At 48.5% G+C, this 25,923-nt stretch overlaps 1 protein-coding gene across 1 annotated transcript in view; it reads right to left on the reverse strand.

Annotated features, from left to right (window-relative positions):
• LOC137504429 (calpain-8-like) overlaps positions 1-24,196 on the reverse strand; it is a 128,404-nt gene extending 104,208 nt beyond the window's left edge. Inside the window, exons 1-2 of the mRNA XM_068232840.1 lie at positions 24,143-24,196; positions 922-962 (exon numbers count right to left, since the gene is read on the reverse strand). Coding sequence (XP_068088941.1) covers positions 922-962; positions 24,143-24,158 — 57 coding nt within the window. The 5' untranslated portion in view covers positions 24,159-24,196. The remainder of the gene's footprint in view (positions 1-921; positions 963-24,142) is intronic.
• Between the last annotated feature and the right edge of the window lie 1,727 nt (positions 24,197-25,923).

Raw genomic sequence — 25,923 nt, forward strand, 5'->3', positions numbered from 1 at the left:
TATATGCCCAGTATATGTAGGCAGGGGTATATGTGCCCATATGTAGCCAGGGGTATATGTGCCCATATGTAGCCAGGGGTATATGTGCCCAGTATATGTAGCCAGGGGTATATGTGCCCAGAATAGGTGTCCCCCAGCAGGAGGGGAGCAGCGCTGTGGAAGGAGAGCTGTGAGCAGCACCTTAGGGTGCTCTCCTTTCCTCGCTCTCCCCTCCTGAAGTAATGTGCACGCAGCCGGCAGCGGGCGGGACTTACCTCTCCTCGTCGTCGGAACTCCGGATGTGCGTGCCGCAAGTCTGGTCTGATACAGACCAGAGCAGCTGCACGCAGATCCGACGCCGGAACGAGGAGAGGTAAGTCCCGCCCGCTGCCGGCTGCGCGCACTTTACTTCAGGAGGGGAGAGCGAGGGAAAGAGAGCACCTAAGGTGAGGGGAGGGGGGGGGGAAATGGCCCCCCTTCTCCACCGCTGCTCACAGCTCTCTTTCCACTGCGCTGCTCCCCTCCGAACATGGCAGGGTGAACGGCGTCCACCCCAGGGAAACAGTAAGTGGACGCCGTTCACCCGCGTCCACGCACCACTCGACCCCTGACGTACTGCATGCAGCATTTTAACCTGACGTGCTGCGTTACAATGTAACACAACGTGGGCACTGTGAACAGCCCATTGATTTTTCATTGCTGTGCGGTGGGGGTGCGTTACAGGCTGCTCTAACATGCGCCTGTAACGTCTTACTGTGAAAGCAGCCTTAATCGAGAAATCTGCAATCTATCTTACACATCTTATAGTACATGTCTGAAGAAGAAATAAAACATTACATTTTTCTATACAACCGAACCTTTTTGTTGGAAAAATCGAACATTTTATTGTATCATGTGTGTCCACCTTGAACCCGGATTGTCTCCATGCGGTATACCACTCACCTCGGGAGAGGGAAGCCTCTGGATCCTGCCCTGTATAGGAACTGTAATGAAAATAACAATGAATAAAATTGCTTTTTTTTCATTTATAGATAATGGCTATCATTCATGAACAGCTTGTCGGTAAAAAGAATCTGTGCGGGAAAACACAGCTGGCGGATTTTTAGACTTCTGGGCAGGGGCGTAGCAATAGGGGTTGCAGAGGTAGCGACCGCATCGGAGCCCTTGGGCCAGAGGGGCCCCGAAGGGCCCTCCCTCAACTATAGTATAAGCTGTCTATTGGTCCGGTGCTTGTAAAAATCCCTTCTATAGATACTTTGAATAGTAGTAATCATTAACAAACTGTTCCCCATCCCCTTCTTGCACCTCTGACACTGTAGTTGCCATTGGCAGGTTTTGGTGCGCTGTATCAATTGCTATATATAGAGTGCTTGGGGGGCCCCATTGTAAAACTTGCATCGGGGCCCACAACTCCTTAGCTACGCCACTGCTTCTGGGTGGGCATTCATAAAAAAGTATCCATGTGCGGAAGCAGTGCGCAGATTCCCCGAACTAGGCTGGCGGTAGGCTGGCGGTAGGCTTGCGGAGACACGGAAGCTGCCGAGTTGATACATTTCTCCGTGTTCCGCTCTGCTGCAGCTGCCTGGGAGGTCTGTGTGTCTCCATTCACTTGCATTGGTATCGCCACATCAGAGGGAGCGGAACTTCCCGACCTCACACCGCTTGCGGTGATCTTCATGAATGAACATTTTGCTACATTTGTTCCGATAATCACCGCACAAGGCGGTGATTTATCACTCTGCTCGGTAGTGTCATTTTTTCCATGCGGAAAGAGCCTTTATGAATGCTGACTATGCTGAGTGGTCGGTAAAGTCAGCTGTTTTAAGCATTTCCGCATGCGGAAATGCTTTATGAATGATAGCCTATATCTATTCAGTTTTTGCCCATTGTAAAATCTTTCCTCACCCTGATTTACATTCTGACATGTATCACTGGTGGTGACATCATTAGTTCTGCCATGTGATCTGTATGGAGTGTTTGTTTACTGTAATATGCAGAGAGGAAAATATTGCTTGCTTGGCAGCTGGCAACAGCTGTTATTTCCCACAATGCAACGCGGTTCACAGACCGCAAATATAAGCAACAGCATGTGGTGAAACCCCTCCCACAGTGTGATGTCATGACTATGGTCCTGCCAGCTTACTGTTTGTGAACCTTGTGGCATTGTGGGAAATAATGTCCAACTGCCAAGCAACCAGTAGCTCCCTCTGTGCATATTTATATCTCTAAAGAAGAAAAAAAAACAACCTTTTAGCCAATCGCATTGTTACCGGGTGTGGTTATACTGTAAATAATGGCAGTTGTTGCTGTTTTTTTTTCTTTTTTCCATGTCTGCCAGTAGTAAAGATGATTATGTGCAGGCTAAAAAGCTCTCTAAGGCCCAGTACACACAAAAAAACTTCTGGCAGATCTGCAAAACGCCAGAGATTTTTGAAGCAGATTTTCAGAGCGATTCTAGGCATGTTTAGAGAGGTTTTCTAAACATGCCTAGCGTTTGGAGCATTTTTGTGTAGCAGATTTCATATATTGTTACAGTAAAGCAGCTGTTACTGAACAGCTTCTGTAACAAAAGTGCCTGGAAAACCGCTCTGATCTGGCGGTTTTCAGAGCTTTTCCTATACTTTACATTGAGGCAGAAACGCTTCTGCAAACCGCAAAAGTGCAGCAGGAGCCACGTTTGCAGTTTGCTAAAAACCTCAAACCGCTGGTGTGCATCATCCCAATGAGATACATTAGCCAAGCGGCAGCAGTTTTGAAAACGTTACCAAAAACACTTGGTGTGCACCAGCCCTAATATGTTTCCATCATCTCCAAGTTTCTGCTTCTGTTGTAATTCCCCTGATGCTGACAGACTACATTGCAGAGTATTCAAAAATTTTGGGATGAGTCAGAGCAGGGTCATCCCGGAGGAAACCTAGGTTGGTGCTTGGGGGCCTAGTGGGTGTCAGGGCCGGTTTAAGCAACAATGGGGCCCTAGGGCAAAATAAACCTGGGGGGCCCCCCCAACATATACCCCGGAACAAAAATCGGCATTAGGGGACCTTTTTTGCAGCTGGTATAGTCAGGGTGTGAAGTCCCATTCGGTCAGAGCTCCACATTCTGGCTATCCCAGCCTGCATGGGTGACAAGGGGTTAAAAAGTTTCAGGAGGGGAATTTTTTTTTTTTAAATTCCCACACTCTAAACATAAAAAAAAAAAATTGGGGAAAATAGGAAAAAATGCCAGGAATCTTCATACAGCCATATTGCGGCTGTATAGCGATCCCTGGCCAAAGCGCTGCGGCTGCGTATGGACCCCCTGGAAACCCCGTCAGAAAATTGATTGCGCTTTCTTTTGATACATGTAAAATTACACTACCGTTAGGTTTGCTACTAAAAGTTACATTTACCGCATTTAAAACTATACTTTTTTCCTTCTAAACTTTAAAATCGATTTTCTCAAAAACTATAAGGTCTTTTTGAAAAATTGTTTTTTCCTCTTATTCCTAATGATCTCCTTAACATATCCTGCAAATTTAGGGTTTCTAGCATTTAAGGTGGATTTGCTATTAACCATTAAAGTCGGCAGGTTTTTAATTGTGTTTTTTTTTCCTTTAAAACTTTAAAATCGATTTTCTCAAAAACTATAAGGCCGATTTGAAATTTTTTTTTCCTCTTGTAGCCACTGGGGGCCCCTACAAGCTCTGGGGCCCTGGGGCAGCTGCATCCTTTGCCTTAATGGTAGCGCCGGCCCTGGTGGGTGTCAACGGGCCCACCTACCATCTTCTTTGACCTCTCTTCACTTCAGCCTACCAAAAGGACCACAAGGGGGCACAAAATCTGCTACCTTGCCTTGGGCCCCATTACAGCTCAATCCATCTATGGGAGGTGGGTTTTAATCAGGTAGCAATCCCACTGGATTGCCCCATTCAGAAAGGTATAGCTTTGTTCTGCCCATAGGCCAACTTTCTTATTGTTCTTCTTTCATGCGCAGCAGCCCAACTCACATTTAATGTGCAGCTACAGCTACCTCTAAAGGTGGCCATACACTGGTCGATTTGCCATCAGATTCGACCAACAGATAGATCCCTCTCTGATCGAATCTGATCAGAGAGGGATCGTATGGCCACCTTTACTGCAAACAGATTGTGAATCGATTTCAGCATGAAACTGATCACAATCTGTGAAGCTGCTGCTGTAGCCGCGCCCCCCCCCCCCCCATACATTACCTGACCCGGCCGGCGCGTGTCCCCGCTCTCACCGCGGTCACTTCTCCGCGCTGGGCTCCTCCAGCTTCACTGCACTTCCTGCCGAGGAAGTTTAAACAGTAGAGGGCGCTCTACTGTTTAAACTTCCTGCCAGGACAGGAAGTTCAGTGAAGCTGGAGGAGCCCAGTGCGGAGAAGAAGACAGCGGAGAGAGCGGGGACACGTGCCGGCAGAGCAGGTAATGTATTGCAGCTAGCGTCGGTCATCGGGCATTCGAACGCCGCTATCGACACACTCCCGACCCGCCGGCGATCGAGCGAAATCTTCCGCACGGACGGATCAATGAGAATCGATGGGAACAATTGATTTCGGGCGGAAATCGATCATTCTGTCAGCATTTGCGCAACGATTTCACAGCCGATCACAGTGATCGAATCTGCTGTATATCGGCGTGAAAATCGTTAGGTGTATGGGCCCCTTTACAGGTATTAAATTCATGTGCAGCAGTCCCCCTCCCATTTCATGCATAGCCTCCTCTTCCATTTGTTATAACCCCTCTTCCATGTCCTGCCGCCCAGGGCTACCATAGAGGCAAGGGGGGCATGTGCCCCGGGGCCCCGACCTCTGCTGAGGCCCCAGCAGCGCCGACCCTCCTATATATTCTTCCCAACCCCCCCCTCTCGCACTGCTCCCCGGGGCCCTGCTACAAGTATATTAGCAGCCATAATTACCTTACTCCCGGCGGGTGAGCGGGCGGGCAGCGGCTGCACTCCCTCCCACTCTATGACCTGGCGTGTGTTTACACATGACGCGATGGGTCATAAAGAAGGAGGGAGACAGCGTGTCTCCTAGTGCAGCTGCTGCCTGCCCGCTCACCCGCCGGGAGTTAGGTAATTATTGCTGCTAATATACTTGCAGGGCCCCGAGGAGCAGAGGGGTTATGGGGGGGGGCAACGCTGAAGTTTGCACAAGGGCCACAGGGCCCCTTAAACTGGCCCTGCAGCCACCCAAGGCCAGGACCTTTGCGGCCTTTCTAGAAATCCGGCCCTTCTTGGGAACTTCTGCCATAGCTTTTGAATTACAATGCTTAGCTTTCTTGGAGTAACGGGTTACCAATACTCTGTATGATATGCTTTTTCTTTTCATTGAGCCACTGTTTTGCCCACTTGTCATGTTTATTCTGCTTGCATCACTGCATGTTGTGTGATCTTATTCCCATTAAAAAAAAATAATTAAAATTTAAAGAAAAAAAAAGACTTTCCCTTTTTCATGACTGTAATTATAATTTTCCATAAATGTGATCTTTTTGTGTAGTGTTACAGAATTGTAATACCTCAAAATTTCCAAAAGGTGGCAGCATAGGATTTCTTTTTCAACACATTAGCTAGTGGCACCTTACCACAAAATCATCACAGGGGGAAGCTTCAAAGATGGATATGGAGGCTGCGTTTATTTCTGCCTGTATTTCCTTTTAAGCAGCCTTGCTGGTCTTCTGCCTCTAAAACCTTCGACCCTGAACAAGCATGCAGCAGATCAGGTGTTTCTGACATTATTGTCAGATTTGACAAAAATAGATTAGCTGCATGCTTGTTTCAGGTGTGACTAGAGCAACCAAATAGACCAGCAGGGCTGCCAGGCAACTGGTATTGTTTAAAGAGAGTCTGAAGCGAGAATAAATCTCGCTTCAGACCTCATAGATAGCAAGCCGCCGCTATCCCGCGGCTTAACGGGGGCCCCTTCACCCCCAAATTCTCTCCGTACAGCGGGGGAGCGCTTCCGCATTGGGGCAGGGCTAACCGCCGCAGCCCTGCCCCACGCGCGTCTGTCAGACGCGTATCTCCACCTCTCCCCCGCCCCTCTCAGTCTTCCTTCACTGAGAGGGGCGGGGGAGAGGCGGCGATGTGCGTCTGATAGACGGCGCTGAGAGGCAGGGCTGCAGCCGTTAGCCCTGCCTCCAGGAGGAGCAAAATCACGACCAAGTTGGTCGTGAATTTTGCAAGGGGGGACTTGGGGGTGAAGGGACCCCCGTTTAGCCGCGGGATAGCGGCGTTTTAGCAGGTGCACACAATGCCCCTGCTAACTATGAGCTCTGAAGCGAGATTTATTCTCGCTTCAGAGTCTCTTTAAAAGGAAATAAATATGGCAGCCTCCATATGTCTCTCACTTCAGTTGTCCTTTAAAATGAAACTGCTACTGCTTGAGAAAGAGAATTTCTTTGATGCAGCACTATACATTGTCTGGTTTAAGGGCCCGTTTCCACTTGATGCCGCATGCGTCAGTGAGACGCGCGGTGGCACTTCTGGGTGTGTGGGATCGTAGGCGAATCCCAGAAGCTGTGCCATGCACGGCTGTGGGATTTGCAGCCTCCTGCGCAAAATCTGTGGCTAGTGTCGACCGAATCGCTAGGGTAAGCAATTCGGCCGGCGGCGCCATAGTTTCCTATGGCAGAGTTTCCCCGCGCGATTTGCCTGCGAGGAAACTCTGCGGATTCGGAGCGGTTTCCGCTCCAGTGGAAACGGGCCCTAATGGCAAAGCTCATTTTACTTGCATGCAAAACATGCATGGCTGCCAGGCAACTGGTATTGATTAAAAGGAAATAAATATGGCAGCCTCCTTATACCTCTTACTTCAGTTCCCCTTTAAACATTGCTCTACTCAGCAGGAGATAACCAAAAGACAATGCACCAGAGATAATGACCAGTCTCTACCAGTACTTTACAGAAAATAATCTAACAGAAAATCTTACTGAAAATCTAACAGAAAAATCGACCGGTAACAGAAAATTGTATGGTGTGTACTAGGCATTAAATTTACCTGCCAGATAATTTCCAACATGTTGGAAATTATCTATCTAAACATCTATCTGCCGAGCAATTAGGCATTGTTCTACTCAGCAGGAGATAACCAGAAGACAATGCACCAGAGATAATGACCAGTCTCTACAGAAAATAATCTAACAGGAAATCTAACAGAAAAATCTAAAGCTGGCCATACACTGGCCCGATTTGCCGCCGTTTCGACAGCAGATTCGATCACTGGAATTGAATCTGCTGCCAATCATTCGCGCTACACGCTGAATTTCGATCCATTTCGTGTGGAAAATTACCGTCGATCGCCCGCGGGTAGGGAGCGCGTCGCTAGCGGCGTTCGAGTACCCGACGACCGACGCAATAGAGACGCATACATTACCTGCTCCGCTGGCACGACTACCCCCGGTCACCGCTGCTCCGTGTCCGGGCTGGTCTCCGGCATGCTTCAGTTTTTCCTGCCCGGCAGGAAGTTTAAACAGTAGAGGGCGCTCTACTGTTTAAACTTCCTGCCGGGCAGGAAGAAGTAAAGCATGCTGGACCTGGAGACCAGAGCGGAGAAGATAGCGGAGACCTGGGGACTGGAGTCGCGCTGGCAGAGCAGGTAATGTATGTGGGCATGCGGGCGGGGGAGCGGCGGCAGCACCACCACCACCACAACAGATTGTGAACGGTTTCAGGCTGAAATCGGTTCACAATCTGTTTGCAGTAAAGATTCGATCAGAGAGGGATCTATCTGTTGGTCGAATCTGATGGCAAATCGACCAGTGTATAGCTACCTTAAAGGGGCCCATACAGTTAACGATTTTTTTCGATCGAATCTGCTGTGAAATCGTTGCACAAACGCTGACCAAACGATCAATTCCCGTCTGAAATCGATTGTTCCCGTTGATCTGTCCATGCGGAAGATTTCGCTCAATCGCCGGCGGGGTCTGGAGTGTGTCGATAGCAGCATTTGAATGTCCGACGACTGACGCAAGTGGCAATACATTACCTTTTCCACCGGCGCGAGTCCCCTGGTCTCCGATGCCTCTATTACGCGCTGGGCTCTAGCAGGCTTCACGTCTTCCTGTCCCGGCAGGAAGTTTAAACAGTTGAGTGCCCTCTACTGTTTAAACTTCCCCCAGCAGGAAGTAAAGTAAAGCTGGAGCCCAGAGCGGAGAAGAGACAGCGGAGACCGGGGGACTCGCGCCGGCCGGATCAGGTAATGTATGCGGGGGGCAGCGACAGCGGCAGCTCCACAGATGGTGAATCGGTTTCATAGTGAAATCGATTCACAATCTGTTTGCAGTAAAGGCAGCCATACGATCCCTCTCTGATCAGATTCGATCACAGAGGGATCGATCTGTTGCTTGATCTGATGGCAAATCGACCAGTGTATGGCTACCTTAACAGAAAATTGTATGGTGAAATCTAACAGAAAATTGTATGGTGTGTACTAGGCATAAAAGACCGCTGTTAAGTGTGTGTATGGGGCTTAGCATGGCTCCTAACAGAGGCTGTGAGATGGTCCTGATTCACCATCTCTAATAACCTGCAATAATCAGCAGCCTGACACACCCAGCAGCCATTGTGCGGTTACTAATCCTCTCTCTACAGGCACAACAAAAGCCCGGAATATGAAATCCTCTAAATCTCCTGTAATGAGTACATCCGTACCACTGTCCATCAACAGGCATGTACTATCACTTTAAATGCTGCTGCTTAGCAGAGATAATTTGCAGAGAAAGAAAAAACACAATATAATCCCTTTATACTAACATAATTTGGCATTTAAAAACTTCCTGCTAGTTAAAATTATTGGAGGCTGGAGCAGAATTGGATTAAGAAGAAATGTGGACCTAGGCAAAGTAGCAGATGACTACCTGGATTTTTTTGTGAGATTTGGTGGGGGCTAGCTTCCACCAGGCCCCTAGACTGTCTCCAGGCCCTAGGCAGCTGCCTAGGTTTGCCTTGTGGATGATCCAGCTCTGGGCTGGAGCACCATGTGAGGCCCCTTTCACATTCAAAGTAAACTGGAAACAAAAAAAATTTCCTGGGGGTTCTTCCAGCCCCGGTGCAGAGGTGGCCTTAGAGTATGTAAGGCCTGGGGCAAGTGTCGTATGCGGGGCCTAGAGCCATACATGTAGACCATCTACTATACCACCATGCTCACAGGCTTGTCCACTTCTAATGCAGTACGCCTTAAAAACCATTAGGTTTGTTAAAGGCCACTAAGCTAACCAATAAACTGGAAATGGTACTAGGCTAGCTGGTGCTCTACGGATGTGTGCCAGGCTGGCTGGGGAGCTGGGGATAGGTAGAGGCTGGCTGGGGAGCTAGGGGTGTGTACCAGACTGGCTAGGGATGGGTGCTAGGCTGGCTGGGGGGCTAAGGATAGGTAGAGGCTGGCTGGGGAGGTAAGGATAGGTAGAGGCTGGCTGGGGAGCTAAGGATAGGTAGAGCCTGGCTGGGGAGCTAAGGATAGGTAGAGCCTGGCTGGGAAGCTAAGGATTGGTAGAGCCTGGCTGGGGAGCTAAAGATAGGTAGAGACTGGCGGCTGGGGAGCTAAGGATAGGTAGAGACTGGCTGGGGAACTAAGGATAGGTAGAGACTGGCTGGGGAGCTAAGGATAGGTAGAGGCTGGCTGGGGAGCTAAGGATAGGTAGAGACTGGCTGGGGAGCTAAGGATAGGTAGAGACTGGCTGGGGAGCTAAGGATAAGTAGAGGCTGGCTGGGGAGCTAAGGATAGATAGAGGCTGGCTGGGGAGCTAAGGATAGATAGAGGCTGGCTGGGGAGCTAAGGATAGGTAGAGACTGGCTAGGGAGCTAAGGATAGGTAGAGGCTGGCTGGGGAGCTAAGGATAGGTAGAGGCTGGCTGGGAAGCTAAGGATAGGTAGAGGCTGGCTGGGTAGCTAAGGATAGGTAGAGGCTGGCTGGGGAGCTAAGGATAGATACAGGCTGGCTGGGGAGCTATGGATAGATACAGGCTTGCTGGGGAGCTAGGGGTGTGTACCAGACTGGCTGGGGAGCTAGGGGTGTGTACCAGACTGGCTGGGGAGCTAGGGGTGTGTACCAGACTGGCTGGGGAGCTAGGGGTGTGTACCAGACTGGCTCGGAAGCTAGGGGTGTGTACCAGACTGGCTGGGGATGGGTGCTTGGCTGAATGGGGAGCTCCCCATGCCTATCCTGCACCACCACCCGGGGACAGGGTGATATGTGTTGTCTGTTGGCCTGACTTTGCTGGCTGACTCTGATTCTGTTGGTGGTATTGTAGAATCTTTACCTGTTTAGCAAATTCCAAAATATGACACTCCTGAGTCCTGTGAGAGGTTGATTGTTGCAGACTCGCCGTGGTCGGTGCTGGGTCGGTGGTAATTTGCACGCCCATGGCCGGGAATGCTATGCGCATGACATAAATCATAATGGCAATGCACAGAGCGCTCTCGTCCGTGGGCATGCAATCAAGGACACGTGCGCCGCTGGGTTAGCACCTGAGCATGAGCTGACCAGAAGGAACGGGGCTCTCAGTGCAAGCGCAGTGGGCATGTCTGTGAGGCCCTGTTCAGGTGCGGGGCCTGCGGCGACCGCCCCACTTCCCCCCCCCCCCCCCCCCAAGGCCGCCTCTGCCCGGTGTCATTTGGTGTCCTCCAAGTCCCCTCTATTGTTCAGTTGTCACACCCGTTAAAGTCCATGACCAGCACGGACTAATGTACATGGGCTTTCCCCGGCCGAGTGCCCTCCTTGATTCCCACTCATAGCCGTGGCTCGGGAGCGTTCTGCGCATGCACAGTTAGTTAAGACTTGTAACTGTGCATGCGCAGAATGCTCCTGACTACAGAAGAACCAAGGAGGCACACAGCCAGGACCACGCATGCACAGTAGCCCACAACCCATCTGAGTTGCGGACTTTACAGCAGAACCATGGAGGGAATTGGGAGGACACCAAGAATGTGAATCCAAACTAAATGCCAAAAAATGTATGAAAAGAAAAGTTTTAGATGACGTTTACAGTGATCGTTGCGCTGCACTCCTTGTAGCAGCAGGAACGCAACACAACAGATGGGGAAAGCTTCGCCACACATTATCCGTATGTTCCATCGCATACAGTGAAGCATACAGCCAATGAAAAGTATGCTTCACTGTAGTCGTTACACACGGGTTTTGTGGTAACCCACTGCATGCAGTATCGTTGTACCGCAACGCACCCCGCACTGTGAACCTTGCTATACGCAAGCTGCATTTCAGAGCAGCTGTTACACCGCAATGCACCACTGTGACCCTAGCCTTAGGGCCCATTCACACTAAGGCGATTAGCGGATGATTCCCGCTAATTGCCGAAGCGCCAGCGTTTTTTACATCGCTAGCGCAATTGTAACCATATGGCAGTGATCTCACTGCCGCGATGGCCACTGCCGCGATTTGCGATTAACGGCAATTGCAAGATTTGATGATTCCAGAGCGATCGCAATACAGTGCTTATAAGATCGCTGATCGCGATCGTCGGCAATCGCCAGAGTGTACAGTGAATTTACCTCGCAAATCGCAGTAAAATCACCAGCACAATATGGTAGCTTTGTCACTTTGGAGGGTGAATGGGCCCTTAGATTTTCCTTGTGTCTTGAAAGTGGGCCGATCCAATCCACTTATTCTCCTAAGTTTTCTCAGCGGAGATCATTTTTCATCTTCTCTTTAAAATAACTTTTCAGCACTTTGCAATTATTCGGAGTATTTCCTTGCTTGCTGGTGGCTTACAAAGCATTTTATTCATTCCTCCCAACTTTTTGAGATGAGAAAGAGGGACACTTAAAGAGAACCAGAGACGAAGCACCCTCTTGTATTTTACCTTATAAATCAGTGGGAACATGACAGTAAACACCTAATCTGCTCTTTGTTTCATTGTTCTCTGTTTAATCTGTCTGTTATCGCCTCTGATAAGAATGACTGAACATTCAGTCTAGCTTTGCTACTGAATGAGTCTGTCTTCTCTGGTGTCTTTTTAAGCCCAAGCCTGCCCCCTTGTGGCTCTGCTATACTGACTCAGCTATAATCATTCCCGGCAAAGCCAGACTGATGCTCAGTCGGGGATTCTTATCACAGCTGAGAATGAAACAAAAAGCAGAGCAGGTGTTTTCTCTAATGTTCCCACTGATATATATGGTAAAATACAGAAGGGTGCTTTGTCTCTGGTTCACTTTAAGCCACGCCCCTGCCTCACCACTAATCACGCCCCAGACACACCCCTAGTCACTCGATGGATGGATGTATTTTTTCAACCCAAATAACTATGTAAAAGATAAAGATAAAGATTTCATAAAGATTCCATAAAGATTTCATAAGAAAAATATGTTGTTTTATAATTCAGACAACGCTGGTCCTCTCTATTCCGGTTCATTTTCCTTCATATTAACATTTGAAAATTAGAAATATATCAATTTAAAGGATGGGAATAAAGTTTGGAGTCAATCAAACACATTTTTTAGTAGAGAAAAACAAAAATTTGCTTTCCTAAAACAGAAAGAATTTGCGATAATTCAGGTTGGAGTGAGCTCGAGATGTCTCCCAGAGCACCACTGCTGAATATATGCAAATTAACCATTGTACCCTTAGAAGCTAAACACACCTCCAGAACCGCTGGAAATACATATATTTACATAGAAAGAGGGACAAAGTCCTGAAAGAGGGACAAATGAGGAAAGAGGGACAGAGGGACAGGTCTCCCAAAGAGGGACAGTTGGGAGCTATGGTTTTATTTATAATGTGAAAATATCACTTAGGAGAAAACTTGAAGTGGATCAGGCCCTTTGTGTCTTTAAAGTTCTAGTTAACTCTTGTTTTTTTTTTCAGACTAGAGGAACAGTGAGTAATGTTGTTGCTGAGTTGTGGGGAAGTCAGGGCTCTTCCTGTTCAGTGACTCACCTACCTCCATGACTCATGCTATTAACGTGCCAGACTGCCAGTCCATGTGCTGAAGATACTGGCAGATCAAGTGCAGCACTTGGACAACTCATTCAAGCAAAGGAATCTCTAGTTTCTGCAGTGCTGCTTACAAGGAATTCCAGGAATTCTGAAAAAACTTTGCTGCTGTTCCAACTTCCAACCCCCACATTAGCACATCAACAGTGTAAACTGAAAAAATGAAACACTGTGTTTAATTCCTAGCCTAGACCTTGCGCTGGTCTGTCCCTGATGTCCCAATCAGCAGATTGCCATGCTACACACTGTAAGACACACCCCCATCAATGGGCCACACCCATTCCATAGCGCTCTGCCAGTAGGAAGGTAGAGTGGCATAATGAGTCATGGCGGCACTGTGGCGTAGTGGCATAGCTGGGTCCCTGGTTCGAAACCCAGCCAGGGCACTATCTGCATGGAGTTTGTATGTTCTCCTGATGTCTGTGTGGCTTTCCTCCATGCACTCTTGTTTCCTTCCACTTCCCAAAAACATCCAGTTAAGTTTATTGGCTTCCCCAAAATTGGCCCTAGACTACCATACATACGCTACATAATATAGATATATGGCTATGGTAGATACTTACATAGGTAGAGGGAACTGTCTGGATCCTCCAGAAGCTTCCCACGCCACCCTCCTCACCCTCTATCGCTCCTGCCAGGAACCCATAGGCAAACGCAGGGGGGATTACAGCTGCCCAGAATCCCCCCTCAGATCAGGGCCGCTGCAGTGTCTGGGGACAGGCACAAGTTGAGACATCAGAATATCTGCAGGTACCCTGCAGCTCACAGCACTGTGCTGCTGCCTGCACTATGTGCTGCCCTGCCCACTTTCTTTCCCTGCTACAGTTGACTTTGGATGTAGCAACGGCGTGAGTACAGAGCATGGAGCAGCAGGGTGTGTACAGAGCATGGAGCAACAGGGTGTGTACAGAGCATGGAGCAACAGGGTGTGTACAGAGCATGGAGTAGCAACGTGTGTACAGAGCATGGAGCAGCAGTGTGTATACAGAGCATGGAGCAGCAGTGTTTGCACATAACATGGAGCAGCAGCAGGGTGTGTACAGTGCATGGAGTAGCAACGTGTGTACAGAGCATGGAGCAGCAGCATGTGTACAGAGCATGGAGCAGCAGCATGTGTACAGAGCATGGAGCAGCAGCGTGTGTACAGTGCATGGGGCAGTAGTATGTGTACAGAGCATGGAACAGCAGCGTGTGTACAGTGCATGGGGCAGCAGTATGTGTACAGAGCATGGAGCAGCAGTGTGTGTACAGAGCATGGAGCAGCAGCGTGGTGTACAGAGCACGGAGCAGCAGTGTGTGTACAGAGCTTGGAGCAGCAGTGTGTGTACAGAGCTTGGGGCAGCAGTATGTGTACAGAGCATGGAGCAGCAGTGTTTGCACAGAACATGGAGCAGCAGGGTGTGTACAGAGCATGGAGCAGCAGGGTGTGCACAGAGCATGGAGCGGCAGGGTGTGCACAGAGCATGGAGCGGCAGGGTATGTACAGAGCATGGAGTGCAAGGGTGTGTACAGAGCATGGAGCGCAAGGGTGTGTACAGAGCATGGAGCAGCAGGGTGTGTACAGAGCATGGAGCAGCAGTGTGTGCACAGAGCGTGGAGCAGCAGGGTGTGTACAGAGCATGGAGCAGCAGGGTGTGTAGAGAGCATGGAGCAGCAGGGTGTGTACAGAGCATGGAGCAGCAGGGTGTGTACAGAGCATGGAGCAGCAGGGTGTGTACAGAGAATGGAGCAGCAGCGTGTGTACAGAGCATGGAGCAGCAACGTGTGCTCAGAGCATGGAGCAGCAGCATGTGTACAGAGCATGGAGCAGCAGCGTGTGTACAGTGCATGGGGCAGTAGTATGTGTACAGAGCATGGAGCAGCAGCGTGTGTATAGTGCATGGGGCAGCAGTATGTGTACAGAGCATGGAGCAGCAGTGTGTGTACAGAGCATGGAGCAGCAGCGTGGTGTACAGAGCACGGAGCAGCAGTGTGTGTACAGAGCTTGGAGCAGCAGTGTGTGTACAGAGCATGGAGCAGCAGTGTGTGTACAGAGCACGGAGCAGCAGTGTGTGTACAGAGCACGGAGCAGCAGTGTGTGTACAGAGCTTGGAGCAGCAGTGTGTGTACAGAGCATGGAGCAGCAGTGTGTGCACAGAGCATGGAGCAGCAGTGTGTGTACAGAGCATGGAGCAGCAGCGTGTGTACAGAGCACGGAGCAGCAGTGTGTGTACAGAGCTTGGAGCAGCAGTGCGTGTACAGAGCATGGGGCAGCTCTGGGGAACTTAGAATCAGGTATGAGCACAGCCCTGTACCCTGCTTTGTGAATGCTTCACTTATCACTTTCCCCTTCATTAGCAATGTCGGCTGTCCTCATTATTATCTGGATCCAAACTACTCCTGATCGATCCCATTGTCAATCGGGAGCAGATCGAACATTTAGGAAATAATTGTCACATCCTGTCAGTCAGACGGGAAATTGCATTATGTGTACCCAGCATGATGCCCTACCATATTATTATACTGTATTGTGTGTGGCTGATGGAGACATTTCAGGAACACCCACCCTGCTTGAAAGTCCTGGGTTTGCCCCTGGAACTCTCCTATAGATCGCGACCCCACTCCTCTTCTCCTTCGCAGTAGAGCGGACCCGACTGGGATCAGCTATTTCCACCTGATTCCGAGCTAAGAGCCAATACTGCGTCTACGCTGTTCAAAGCAGCCAAGTGAGACCACCATGGGATGGAGGAGGATAGGGGGAAGCCTCAATAGGATCCAGAGTCTTCCCCGTCCCCAGGTAAGTACCCCCCAGGGGCACTTTTTTCTGTTACAGGTTCTCTTTAAGGCCCGTACTCACTGGTAGATGATTCAGGGAACGCTCAGGCCTGGTGCACACCAAAGGAGTTTTTCTGAGTGTTTTGAGTTTTGTCTATGCACACTGGAGTGATGAGGTTTTGTTAAAAAAAACAAAACCCATAGCACTACATTGGGAAGAGCTTTTTAAACCGTTTGGGGAGCTTTTCTGGTGTGTCTCAGCTCTCAGCGATGCAGCCGACTGATCAAGCATTGCCAGATCCATCTTCCTACCAGCGGTGACACGCAACGTCACACAACAAGTGTGAACGAGAGTTCAAATGATCAGGGCACTTTGGGTGGGAGTCACCGAGGATCTTAAAGATCCGATCCGCCGCCCGCAAAGGTCCTAATCGGCATGAGTCACATGGCGCCATTCGTCTAATCAGGTACACGTACCCACGATGTGAAATTGCGGAAGCGATCGCTTGTCACTCAAAAAATTGCTTCAAAAATCGTGACACGTAAGATATGTAGCTTTCAGTAAGCATCACATTTTTTTTTCTTTTTATTCACCTTGGGTACACTTTAAAGCACAGCTAGGTTCAATATTAAACATTGGTTTCTATCGCTATAGATACTGTAGATACATAGATGTGTAAATTTCCAGTTTGAGAGCATGACATTTTTGTTTGCTTGCTTCACTGACTGGTGTGGGTAGAGTAGGGCCCTTTTGACGAAGGCACCTCATCATGGTGAAAGGGTCTAGTACACAATGCCAAACGATTTTTGGAGCGCACAGACCACCCAACTTTTTGAGATAAGAAAGAGGGACACTTTATGACTCACCTCAGCCGCATCTCTAACCACTCCCCCACCACACCCCTCACCACGCATATCACAAAGTATTCTGAATCAAAAGATGTAGTTTTATTGTTCAAACCACACTGATCCTTTTTTATCAGTCAGTTAAACACATTTTTCAGTAGAAAAGTACATATATTTACACAGATCTGTACATCAGTCCTGTAAGGGGGACAAATGAGGAGGAAAGAGGGACAGATTTCCCAAAGAAGGACTGTCCCTCCAAAAGAGGGACAGTTGGAAGGTATGCAAACATCTTTCATTAGTGCAACTAAATGCAAAGTTCATGCAAATTAGTGCAACAGTTTGAATTTAGTACAAATTGTTCTTATCATTACTAGATTTCCTGCTTGATGTGAATGTGAGGGTAAAGGCCCATACACACGTCGGATTTTTGCGAACGACCCATCGTTTTAACGTTCCGTCGTTCGCACGTCAAATCCAGTGTGTGTACAGACTATCGTTCGGGTGATAAGACTGGTTTTCAGTGTTTTCAGCCGGGCGGATCGCTGAAAACCAGTCTTAGCACCTGAACGATAGTCTGTATACACGCTGGATTTGACGTGCGAACGACGGAACAACGTAACGTTCAAACGACGAGTCGTTCGCAAAAATCCGATGTGTGTATGGGCCTTAAATTGTTGTTGGTGCATAGTGGTTAAAGTGACTCTGAAGCGATATTAAGTTAATGATTTTACATTGTATTAATGTTAATCACTATAGGGAATGCTAAACCGCCGCTATCCCGTGGCGAAACGAGTGGTTTATACCCCCCAAATGCCCTCTGCAAAATCCACAGCTTTCTTGGTCGTGGATTTTGCTGCTCATGGAGGCAGAGCTTTGAGCTGCAGCTCTGCCTCCATGCGCGTCAATCTCCGCCTCTCCCTGCCCCTCTCTGTGAAGACAGATTGAGAGGGCGGGGAGAGGAGGCAATCAGCGGTTATTGATGTGCGAAGAGGCAGAGCTACAGCCATAAGCTCTGCCTCAAGCAGGAAGCGCTCCCCGTTGTTAGCCCAGGGGATTTGGGGGGTATAAACCCCTCGTTTTGCCACAGGGATGCAGAGTTTTAGCACTAGCTACAGTATAGTGCTGAACATTAATACAAGGTAAAATCATTTATTTAATCCCGCTTCAGACTCTCTTTAGGGCTTCAAATCTCTGCTGTTCCTGTTCAGTAAGCCAGCACCTATTCAGTAAAGAGTCCATGAGCAAGACTCCCTAACACTGTTACTGCCTATAAAGCGCGCTCTAGTGGCTGCAGCTCTGGCGTTTTAAGTCCGCCAGGAGAAAAGTGCAATACAAATGTTATTTGTCTTGTCTTGTACATAGATAGATAGCATCCACCACAGTCTGCAGTTTCCTCTGTGGGTGGGGCGACCCTCTGAGCCCTCAGGCTGCCCCAGCATTTAGGGTGTGCAGAGCTGGGATTTCCCAGGCGTATGATGCAGCACCCGGTGTAACTGGTTTCTAATTGTGCTTTTAAAGGACGAGTTCTTGAAGCCGAGCACAAAATATACAATTATAATGTCACAAAAACCACAATTTCATGAGAATGCAGCCCTCAGTCTACTGACGAGACTTCAGCATGCAAAGGAGTTCAGGGTGCAGTTTTACCTGCGCGATCCAGGAATAGCCGTTTGTACTCATCTAAATTTCCATTTATTTTAACTGTCAGACACATGCTGGATAATTCTCAGCCGTGATGATGGTTTTATGCCATTTCAGGCAGGAATCTTGTGTGTGTACAGGTGTCTCATGACAAACGAGCGCAATGTCCTCTCTTACCCCCTCACTGATTACAGGATGACGATTACCGCTAGTTGTCCCTCTATCCCTCTCCATAGAACAGCACATGCTGCCAGGGCTAGGCAGAGGCAGAGGCAAGAGAGGCTCCAGCCTCAGGGCGCAGATTAGGAGGGGGCGCACAACTCACTCTGCTACCATTCCCCTATTGTGTTTGAAGCAGAGAGAAATAAGAAAAGGGGATACATGGCAGTGACGGCAAGCCAGATAACTAGAGATTAAGGTGTTGGGGAGGTTGTGGGCCCTGGGGCGCCTCTTAGTCTAATAGCAATCAGTGTGTGACGGCTGGGGTGGGAGGGATGGAGGGGCGCACTTTGGTGTCTCTGCCTTGGGTGCTGAAGGACCTTGTCCCAGCTCTGCATGCTGCTTAGCTATAGCGAAAGTGTATCAGTATCTGTACAGAAGAATTGTTTCCCTACGAGCCAATGATTCATCTATGATCATTTAAGGTGACAGCAATACAGCATGTATATAAGGCTTAACTGTCTTAGGGTCCTGACACACCGGTGAGCGTTTTGCGGGTCGGTTTAATTTTTCCATTGACTTACATTAAAATCACAACAAAATACACTGGGTGGTAGGTGGGTGACATTGAGTGGGAGGAGGGTGACACTGGGTGAGAGGAGGGTGACACTGAGTGGGGAGGGTGACTCTAAGTGAGGCAGGAGGGTGACACTGAGTGGGAAGGGTGACACTGGGTGGGGAAAAGGTGACATTGAGTGTGGAAGGTTACACTGTGGGAAGCAGCAGATTTGGGCGCATGAGACAAGTGGACAAAAAGGGCACCCCATTCACTCCCATTATAAATATCGTTTAATGTTTTATAACTGTGCTTGTGATGATTTACGTTTAGAAAACGAGCCTGTGACGAATAACGTTTATAAAAATACTAAACATATTTATCCTATTTAATTAAAACATTATTTAACATTTTAACCCTTACTGTTTGTAAAACATTATTATTCACAAAATAAAGCGATCAGTACGTAACGTAAATTGCAATATATTTTTTACAATCACTATTTGTAAAACATTTCTAAAACATTATTATCCACCCAAAAAAATTATTTACATTTTTTTTATTTAAATTTTTTATTTATTAATGTTTGTAAAACATTATTATCCATAGGGGGTCTTAGGTTTAGGCACCACCAGGGGGGTCTTAGGTTTAGGCACCACCCGGGGAGGTCTTAGGTTTAGGCACCCCCCGGGGGGGGGGGGGGGTCTTAGGTTTAGGCACCCCCAGGGGGGTCTTAGGTTTAGGCACCACCAGGGGGGGTCTTAGGTTTAGGCACCCCCAGGGGGGTTTTAGGTTTAGGCACCCCCAGGGGGTCTAGGGGTTAGGAATAGGTACAGGGAGGGTTCTGTGTGAGAGTAGGGTTAGGTATAGTTTTAGTACAATTTTAATAATACTAATCAACAGTTATAATGAATGTACTTATATTAATATCATTTTTATAAAAAATATTTTCACATTTTATTATAATAATAAACGATAAATCAAGATTATTCATAACAATATATAATTATAATGTTTAAACAAATAATACTGTTTTTTTAACAAACGTAATTATACGTTTCAGTTTAGAAACAGGGAAGATTAACGTTTTAAGAATTGCCGATTTCATACACATTAAAACACTATTTGTAAATGAAATTCTACAAAATATTTTTATAAACGATAATACTGCTTATCGTTTACACCACGCACCCTTTTTTCCCGACGCCCTTTTTTGATGTACGCGACACTGTGTGGGAGAAGGGGGACACTGGGTGGGGAGGTTGACACTGGGTGGTAGGTGAGTGACTGAGTGGGAGGAGGGTAACACTGGGTGGGGAGGGTGACACTGGTGGGAGGTGGATGACATTGCATGTGGAAGGTGTCACTAGGTGGGAGGAGGGTGACAGTGGGTGGTAGGTAGGTGACATTGAGTGGGAGGAGGGTGATACTGGGTGGCAGGTGGGTGACACTACATAGGGAGGGCGACACTGGGTGAGGAGGGCGACACTGGATGCAAGTATAGGTAGTATTGGTGGGGGTCACCTCGCTACCTATACTGGGACTGGAGGAGCGGTCCAAGGGGACGATTGAACTGCAGGAACCTGGCGGAGCTGTACGGAGGGCGCGGATGGCGTCCTCCGTGCATTCAAATCTCATTCAGGTACTTAATTATTTTTTTTTATTTGGACTCGTAAGTCCTTTAAAGTTAGCCAAATTACCCCTCCTCCAGTCACAGTATAGGTAGCCAGCCAGGTGACCCCCACCAAGTACACAGGGTGTCCCCAACCCCAGAGTTTGCAGCTGAAGCAGAATTCACCTCTCTCAGAATCCTCTTCCTCCTACTAGGCTCTCTGCTATCACATGCATCATGCAGAGGAAGAGGATCCTGGAGAGGTGACTTCCCCCAAGTTGTGCACTCTGCACTCTGCACAACGGCCCTCCCAGCTGTTGCTCCGCCTCTTTGCCCGGCTGTCCATTGCTCATCCTCATTCACACCTGCGGTTCCGCCCCGTCTCCCGTGGCTCTGCCCCTTTGGCCGTAGCCCCACCCCTTCACCCGCCGAGCAGGGGAAATGCCTCTGTCGGGTTCTCCCCCCTTAGGCAGTGTTATACAGGTGTGGATCGCCAGAGTATTGCAATGCCTCATGGGACTTGTAGTCAGTGGCCTACCTAGGGCATTTGAAACCCGGTGCTGGTTATTATAATCGTAAAGTGGGCAGCATTTCACCATAAAATAATCGTAAAAAGAGCAGCATTGAACCATAAAATAATCATAAAGAGAAAAGCATTTCACCAGAAATCGTAATGTGGGCAGCATTCACCAGAAAATCGCTATGTGAGCAGCATTCACCAGAAAATAATCGCTATATGTGCAGCATTCACCAGAAAATAATCGCTATGTGCGCAGCATTCACCAGAAAATAATCACTATGTGCGCAGCATTCACCAGAAAATAATCGTTATGTGCGCAGCATTCACCAGAAAATAATCGTTATGTGCGCAGCATTCACCAGAAAATAATCGTTATGTGCGCAGCATTCACCAGAAAATAATCGCTATGTGCGCAGCATTCACCAGAAAATAATCGTTATGTGCGCAGCATTCACCAGAAAAATCGCTATGTGCGCAGCATTCGCCAGAAAATAATCGCTATGAGCGCAGCATTTACCAGAAAATAATCGCTATGTGCGCAGCATTCACCAGAAAATAATCGCTATGTGCGCAGCATTCACCAGAAAATAATCACTATATGCGCAGCATTCACCAGAAAATAATCTCTATGTGCGCAGCATTCACCAGAAAATAATCACTATGTGCGCAGCATTCACCAGAAAATAATCGTTATGTGCGCAGCATTCACCAGAAAATCGCTACGTGTGCAGCATTCACCTGAAAATAATCGTTATGTGCGCAGCATTCACCAGAAAATAATCACTATGTGCGCAGCATTCACCAGAAAATCGCTACGTGCGCAGCATTCACCTGAAAATAATCGTTATGTGCGCAGCATTCACCAGAAAATAATCGTTATATGCGCAGCATTCACCAGAAAATAATCACTATGTGCGCAGCATTCACCAGAAAAGAATCGTTATGTGCGCAGCATTCACCAGAAAATCGCTACGTGCGCAGCATTCACCTGAAAATAATCGTTATGTGCGCAGAATTCACCAGAAAATAATCGCTATGTGCGCAGCATTCACCAGAAAATAATCGTTATGTGCGCAGCATTCACCAGAAAATAATCGATATGTGCGCAGCATTCACCAAAAAATAATAGTTATGTGCGCAGCATTCACCAGAAAATAATCGCTATGTGCGCAGCATTCACCATAAAATGATCACTATGTGCTCAGCATTCACCAGAAAATAATCGCTATATGCGCAGCATTCACCAAAAAATAATCGCTATGTGCGCAGCATTCACCAGAAAATAATCGTTATGTGCGCAGCATTCACCAAAAAATAATCGCTATGTGCGCAGCATTCACCAGAAAATAATCGTTATGTGCGCAGCATTCACCAGAAAATAATCACTATGTGCGCAGCATTCACCAGAAAATAATCGCTATGTGCGCAGCATTCACCAGAAAATAATCGCTATATGCGCAGCATTCACCAGAAAATAATCGTTATGTGCGCAGCATTCACCAGAAAATAATCGCTATATGCGCAGCATTCACCAGAAAAAAATTACAATGTGCGCCGCATTCACCAGAAAATACTCGTTATGTGAGCAGCATTCACCAGAAAATAATCGCTATGTGTGCAGCATTCACCAGAAAATAATCGCTAAATGCGCAGCATTCACCAAAAAATAATCGCTATGTGCGCAGCATTCACCAGAAAATAATCACTATGTGCGCAGCATTCACCAGAAAATAATCACTATGTGCACAGCATTCACCAGAAAATAATCGTTATGTGCGCAGCATTCACCAGAAAATAATCGCTATGTGCGCAGCATTCACCAGAAAATAATCGATATGTGCGCAGCATTCACCAGAAAATAATCGCTATGTGCGCAGCATTCACCAGAAAATAATCGCTATGTGCGCAGCATTCACCAGAAAATAATCGTTATGTGCGCAGCATTCACCAGAAAATAAACCTGTAAAAAAAAAATCACTTACCTGGCCGGCTGATGTGCAGCTTCCCGATGATCCTCCAGCGACGATCCTCCTGCAGCACATCTCCCGCGCTGACAGGCAGAGCAGGGTTACGGGAAGATGGCACCCGAGGCCCTGTACTGGAGACACAAATAGTCCCCTGCAGGGCTTTGGCAGCCATCTTCCCGTAGCCCTGCTCTGCCTCCGGGACAGTTCGATGTCAGGAGGGGGGGGGGGGGTCCCGGGTGGGCAGCGGGGAAGAGAGGAAGAAGGAGGGGACCCAGGTGAGGGAGGGGGGGATCTGTCCCCCCTCCCCGCCGCTGTCCCCTACCCCTCCTTCTAGCGTTGCTCTTCCCCTACCATGGGGGGTCGTGGTGACACCCCCCTGGCTGTCAGTCACCCGGGGCGCCACGCTCCCCTGCGCCCAATGGTAGGGACGCCACTGCTTCTAGTTCCACCACTGCTAGAGTGCCAAAGTTAGCCATCACTGCACTAGGGGATTGCAACTAATCAGTGATTCGGTTCTCATTCAGCCATCACACATTCAGCCATCCCTGCTCTGACACACATGTGCCAGCTGCTGTGTGATGGGTCACCGGATTCTGTCAGATTCCCTCACTGCTATGCACAGTAATCGCTCTGCAGCCTGCAGGCGGCTTCTGAGGTGGGAGATTTGGCAGCCAGAGGAACACCACTGACTCATCTGGAAGGCATGAATGTAAAGAATGTGTAGATTAGAGGTAACTCCCTCCTAAACTACCCAACTCAAAGCAACTCCTAAGCTAAAATAAAATAGTCAGCTTCTCACCTATGGAGAGGGAGGGCTCTGGATAAGGGATGGTTGGAACTGGTGATTTCTGATTCTACGGAAATTCCGATTTCCATTTTTTCATTTTTCCAATTTTCCAATTTCCATTTTCCAGATTTGCGATTTACCATTTTTCCAATTTCCGATTTTTGAAGAGTATTTCAATAGTCATTGTTTGCATCAGAGAATGCAAAAATTAAAATAAATAAATAAACAGAAATCGGAAAAAAACAAAGATTTGTGATTGCTCTAAAATTAACATTTTCCAGAAAAAGGGAGGGGGGACACCAAGAGCCCAATAGTGTGATATTGTATAGATGATAATTAATAATAAGTAATATAACAATTTAATACTCACAAACCAGGGTTACCATTAGGCAACCACTGTGAAGGCAGGTGGGGAGATTAACCTGACCCCACTCAGGATTAAAAGTCGCTCTCTGTAGATGGGAAGAAGATGGGTACAACCCTCCACCAAGGGTGGACTTAGCAACACGGCCGGCCTTTGACCTGAGCGACCGGAGCGGTCGCTCAGGGCGCCCACCAGCCAAGGGCGCACATGCGCAGGGCTTTCTATTCCCCGCTTCTCCATCCCATCCCCGGCACTTACTGTCAGCCCTGTGTTAGTTCAGCCGTGGGCTACCCGGCAGCAGTGATGACAGAGGGAGCCCAGTGGTGGCGCTGTGTACCTCAAATACAGGAAGTGCTTTCCTGAATGAGCACTTCCTGTATTTGAAGTATACAGGCTTCACTCGCTCTATCATCACTGCTGCTGGGCCACCCACCGCTGAACTAACACAGGGCTGACAGTGAGTGCCAGGGATGCAGGGAGCCACGAGTGAGGGGAAGTTATTTTGATGCAGCCCACAGGTCTGTGTGTGCAGTAGCACACCGCCCCAGCTCCCCCAGGGTGCCCAGTCTTTCTCTCCCACCTCTATCCATCATCCATCCCTATCTGTCTCTCTCTCCCCCCTCCACCCATTCCTATCTATCTGTCTATCTCTCTCTCCCTCCCCTCCATCCATCCCTATCTATCTGTCTAGCTCTCTCTCTCCATCCATCCCTATCTGTCCCTCTCTCTCTCCATCCATCCATCCCCATCTGTCCCTCTCTCTCTCCATCCATCCATCCCTATCTGTCCCTCTCTCTCTCCATCCATCCATCCATCCCTATCTGTCCCTCTCTCTCTCCATCCATCCCTATCTGTCCCTCTCTCTCTCCATCCATCCATCCCTATCTGTCCATCTCTCTCTCCATCCATCCATCCATCCCCATCTGTCCCTCTCTCTCTCCATCCATCCATCCCCATCTGTCCCTCTCTCTCTCCATCCATCCATCCCCATCTGTCCCTCTCTCTCTCCATCCATCCATCCATCCCCATCTGTCCCTCTCTCTCTCCATCCATCCATCCATCCCCATCTGTCCCTCTCTCTCTCCATCCATCCATCCATCCCCATCTGTCCCTCTCTCTCTCCATCCATCCATCCATCCCCATCTGTCCCTCTCTCTCTCCATCCATCCATCCATCCCCATCTGTCCCTCTCTCTCTCCATCCATCCATCCATCCATCCATCCCCATCTGTCCCTCTCTCTCTCCATCCATCCATCCCCATCTGTCCCTCTCTCTCTCCATCCATCCCTATCTGTCCCTCTCTCTCTCCATCCATCCATCCCTATCTGTCCATCTCTCTCTCCATCCATCCATCCATCCCCATCTGTCCCTCTCTCTCTCCATCCATCCATCCCCATCTGTCCCTCTCTCTCTCCATCCATCCATCCATCCCCATCTGTCCCTCTCTCTCTCCATCCATCCATCCATCCCCATCTGTCCCTCTCTCTCTCCATCCATCCATCCATCCCCATCTGTCCCTCTCTCTCTCCATCCATCCATCCATCCATCCCCATCTGTCCCTCTCTCTCTCCATCCATCCATCCATCCCCATCTGTCCCTCTCTCTCTCCATCCATCCCCATCTGTCCCTCTCTCTCCATCCATCCATCCCCATCTGTCCCTCTCTCTCTCCATCCATCCATCCATCCCCATCTGTCCCTCTCTCTCCATCCATCCATCCATCCATCCCCATCTGTCCCTCTCTCTCCATCCTTCCATCCATCCCTATCTGTCCCTCTCTCTCTCCAT

This window comes from Hyperolius riggenbachi, chromosome 4 (assembly GCF_040937935.1).
Source record: "Hyperolius riggenbachi isolate aHypRig1 chromosome 4, aHypRig1.pri, whole genome shotgun sequence".
In the NCBI taxonomy this organism is placed as follows: domain Eukaryota; kingdom Metazoa; phylum Chordata; class Amphibia; order Anura; family Hyperoliidae; genus Hyperolius; species Hyperolius riggenbachi.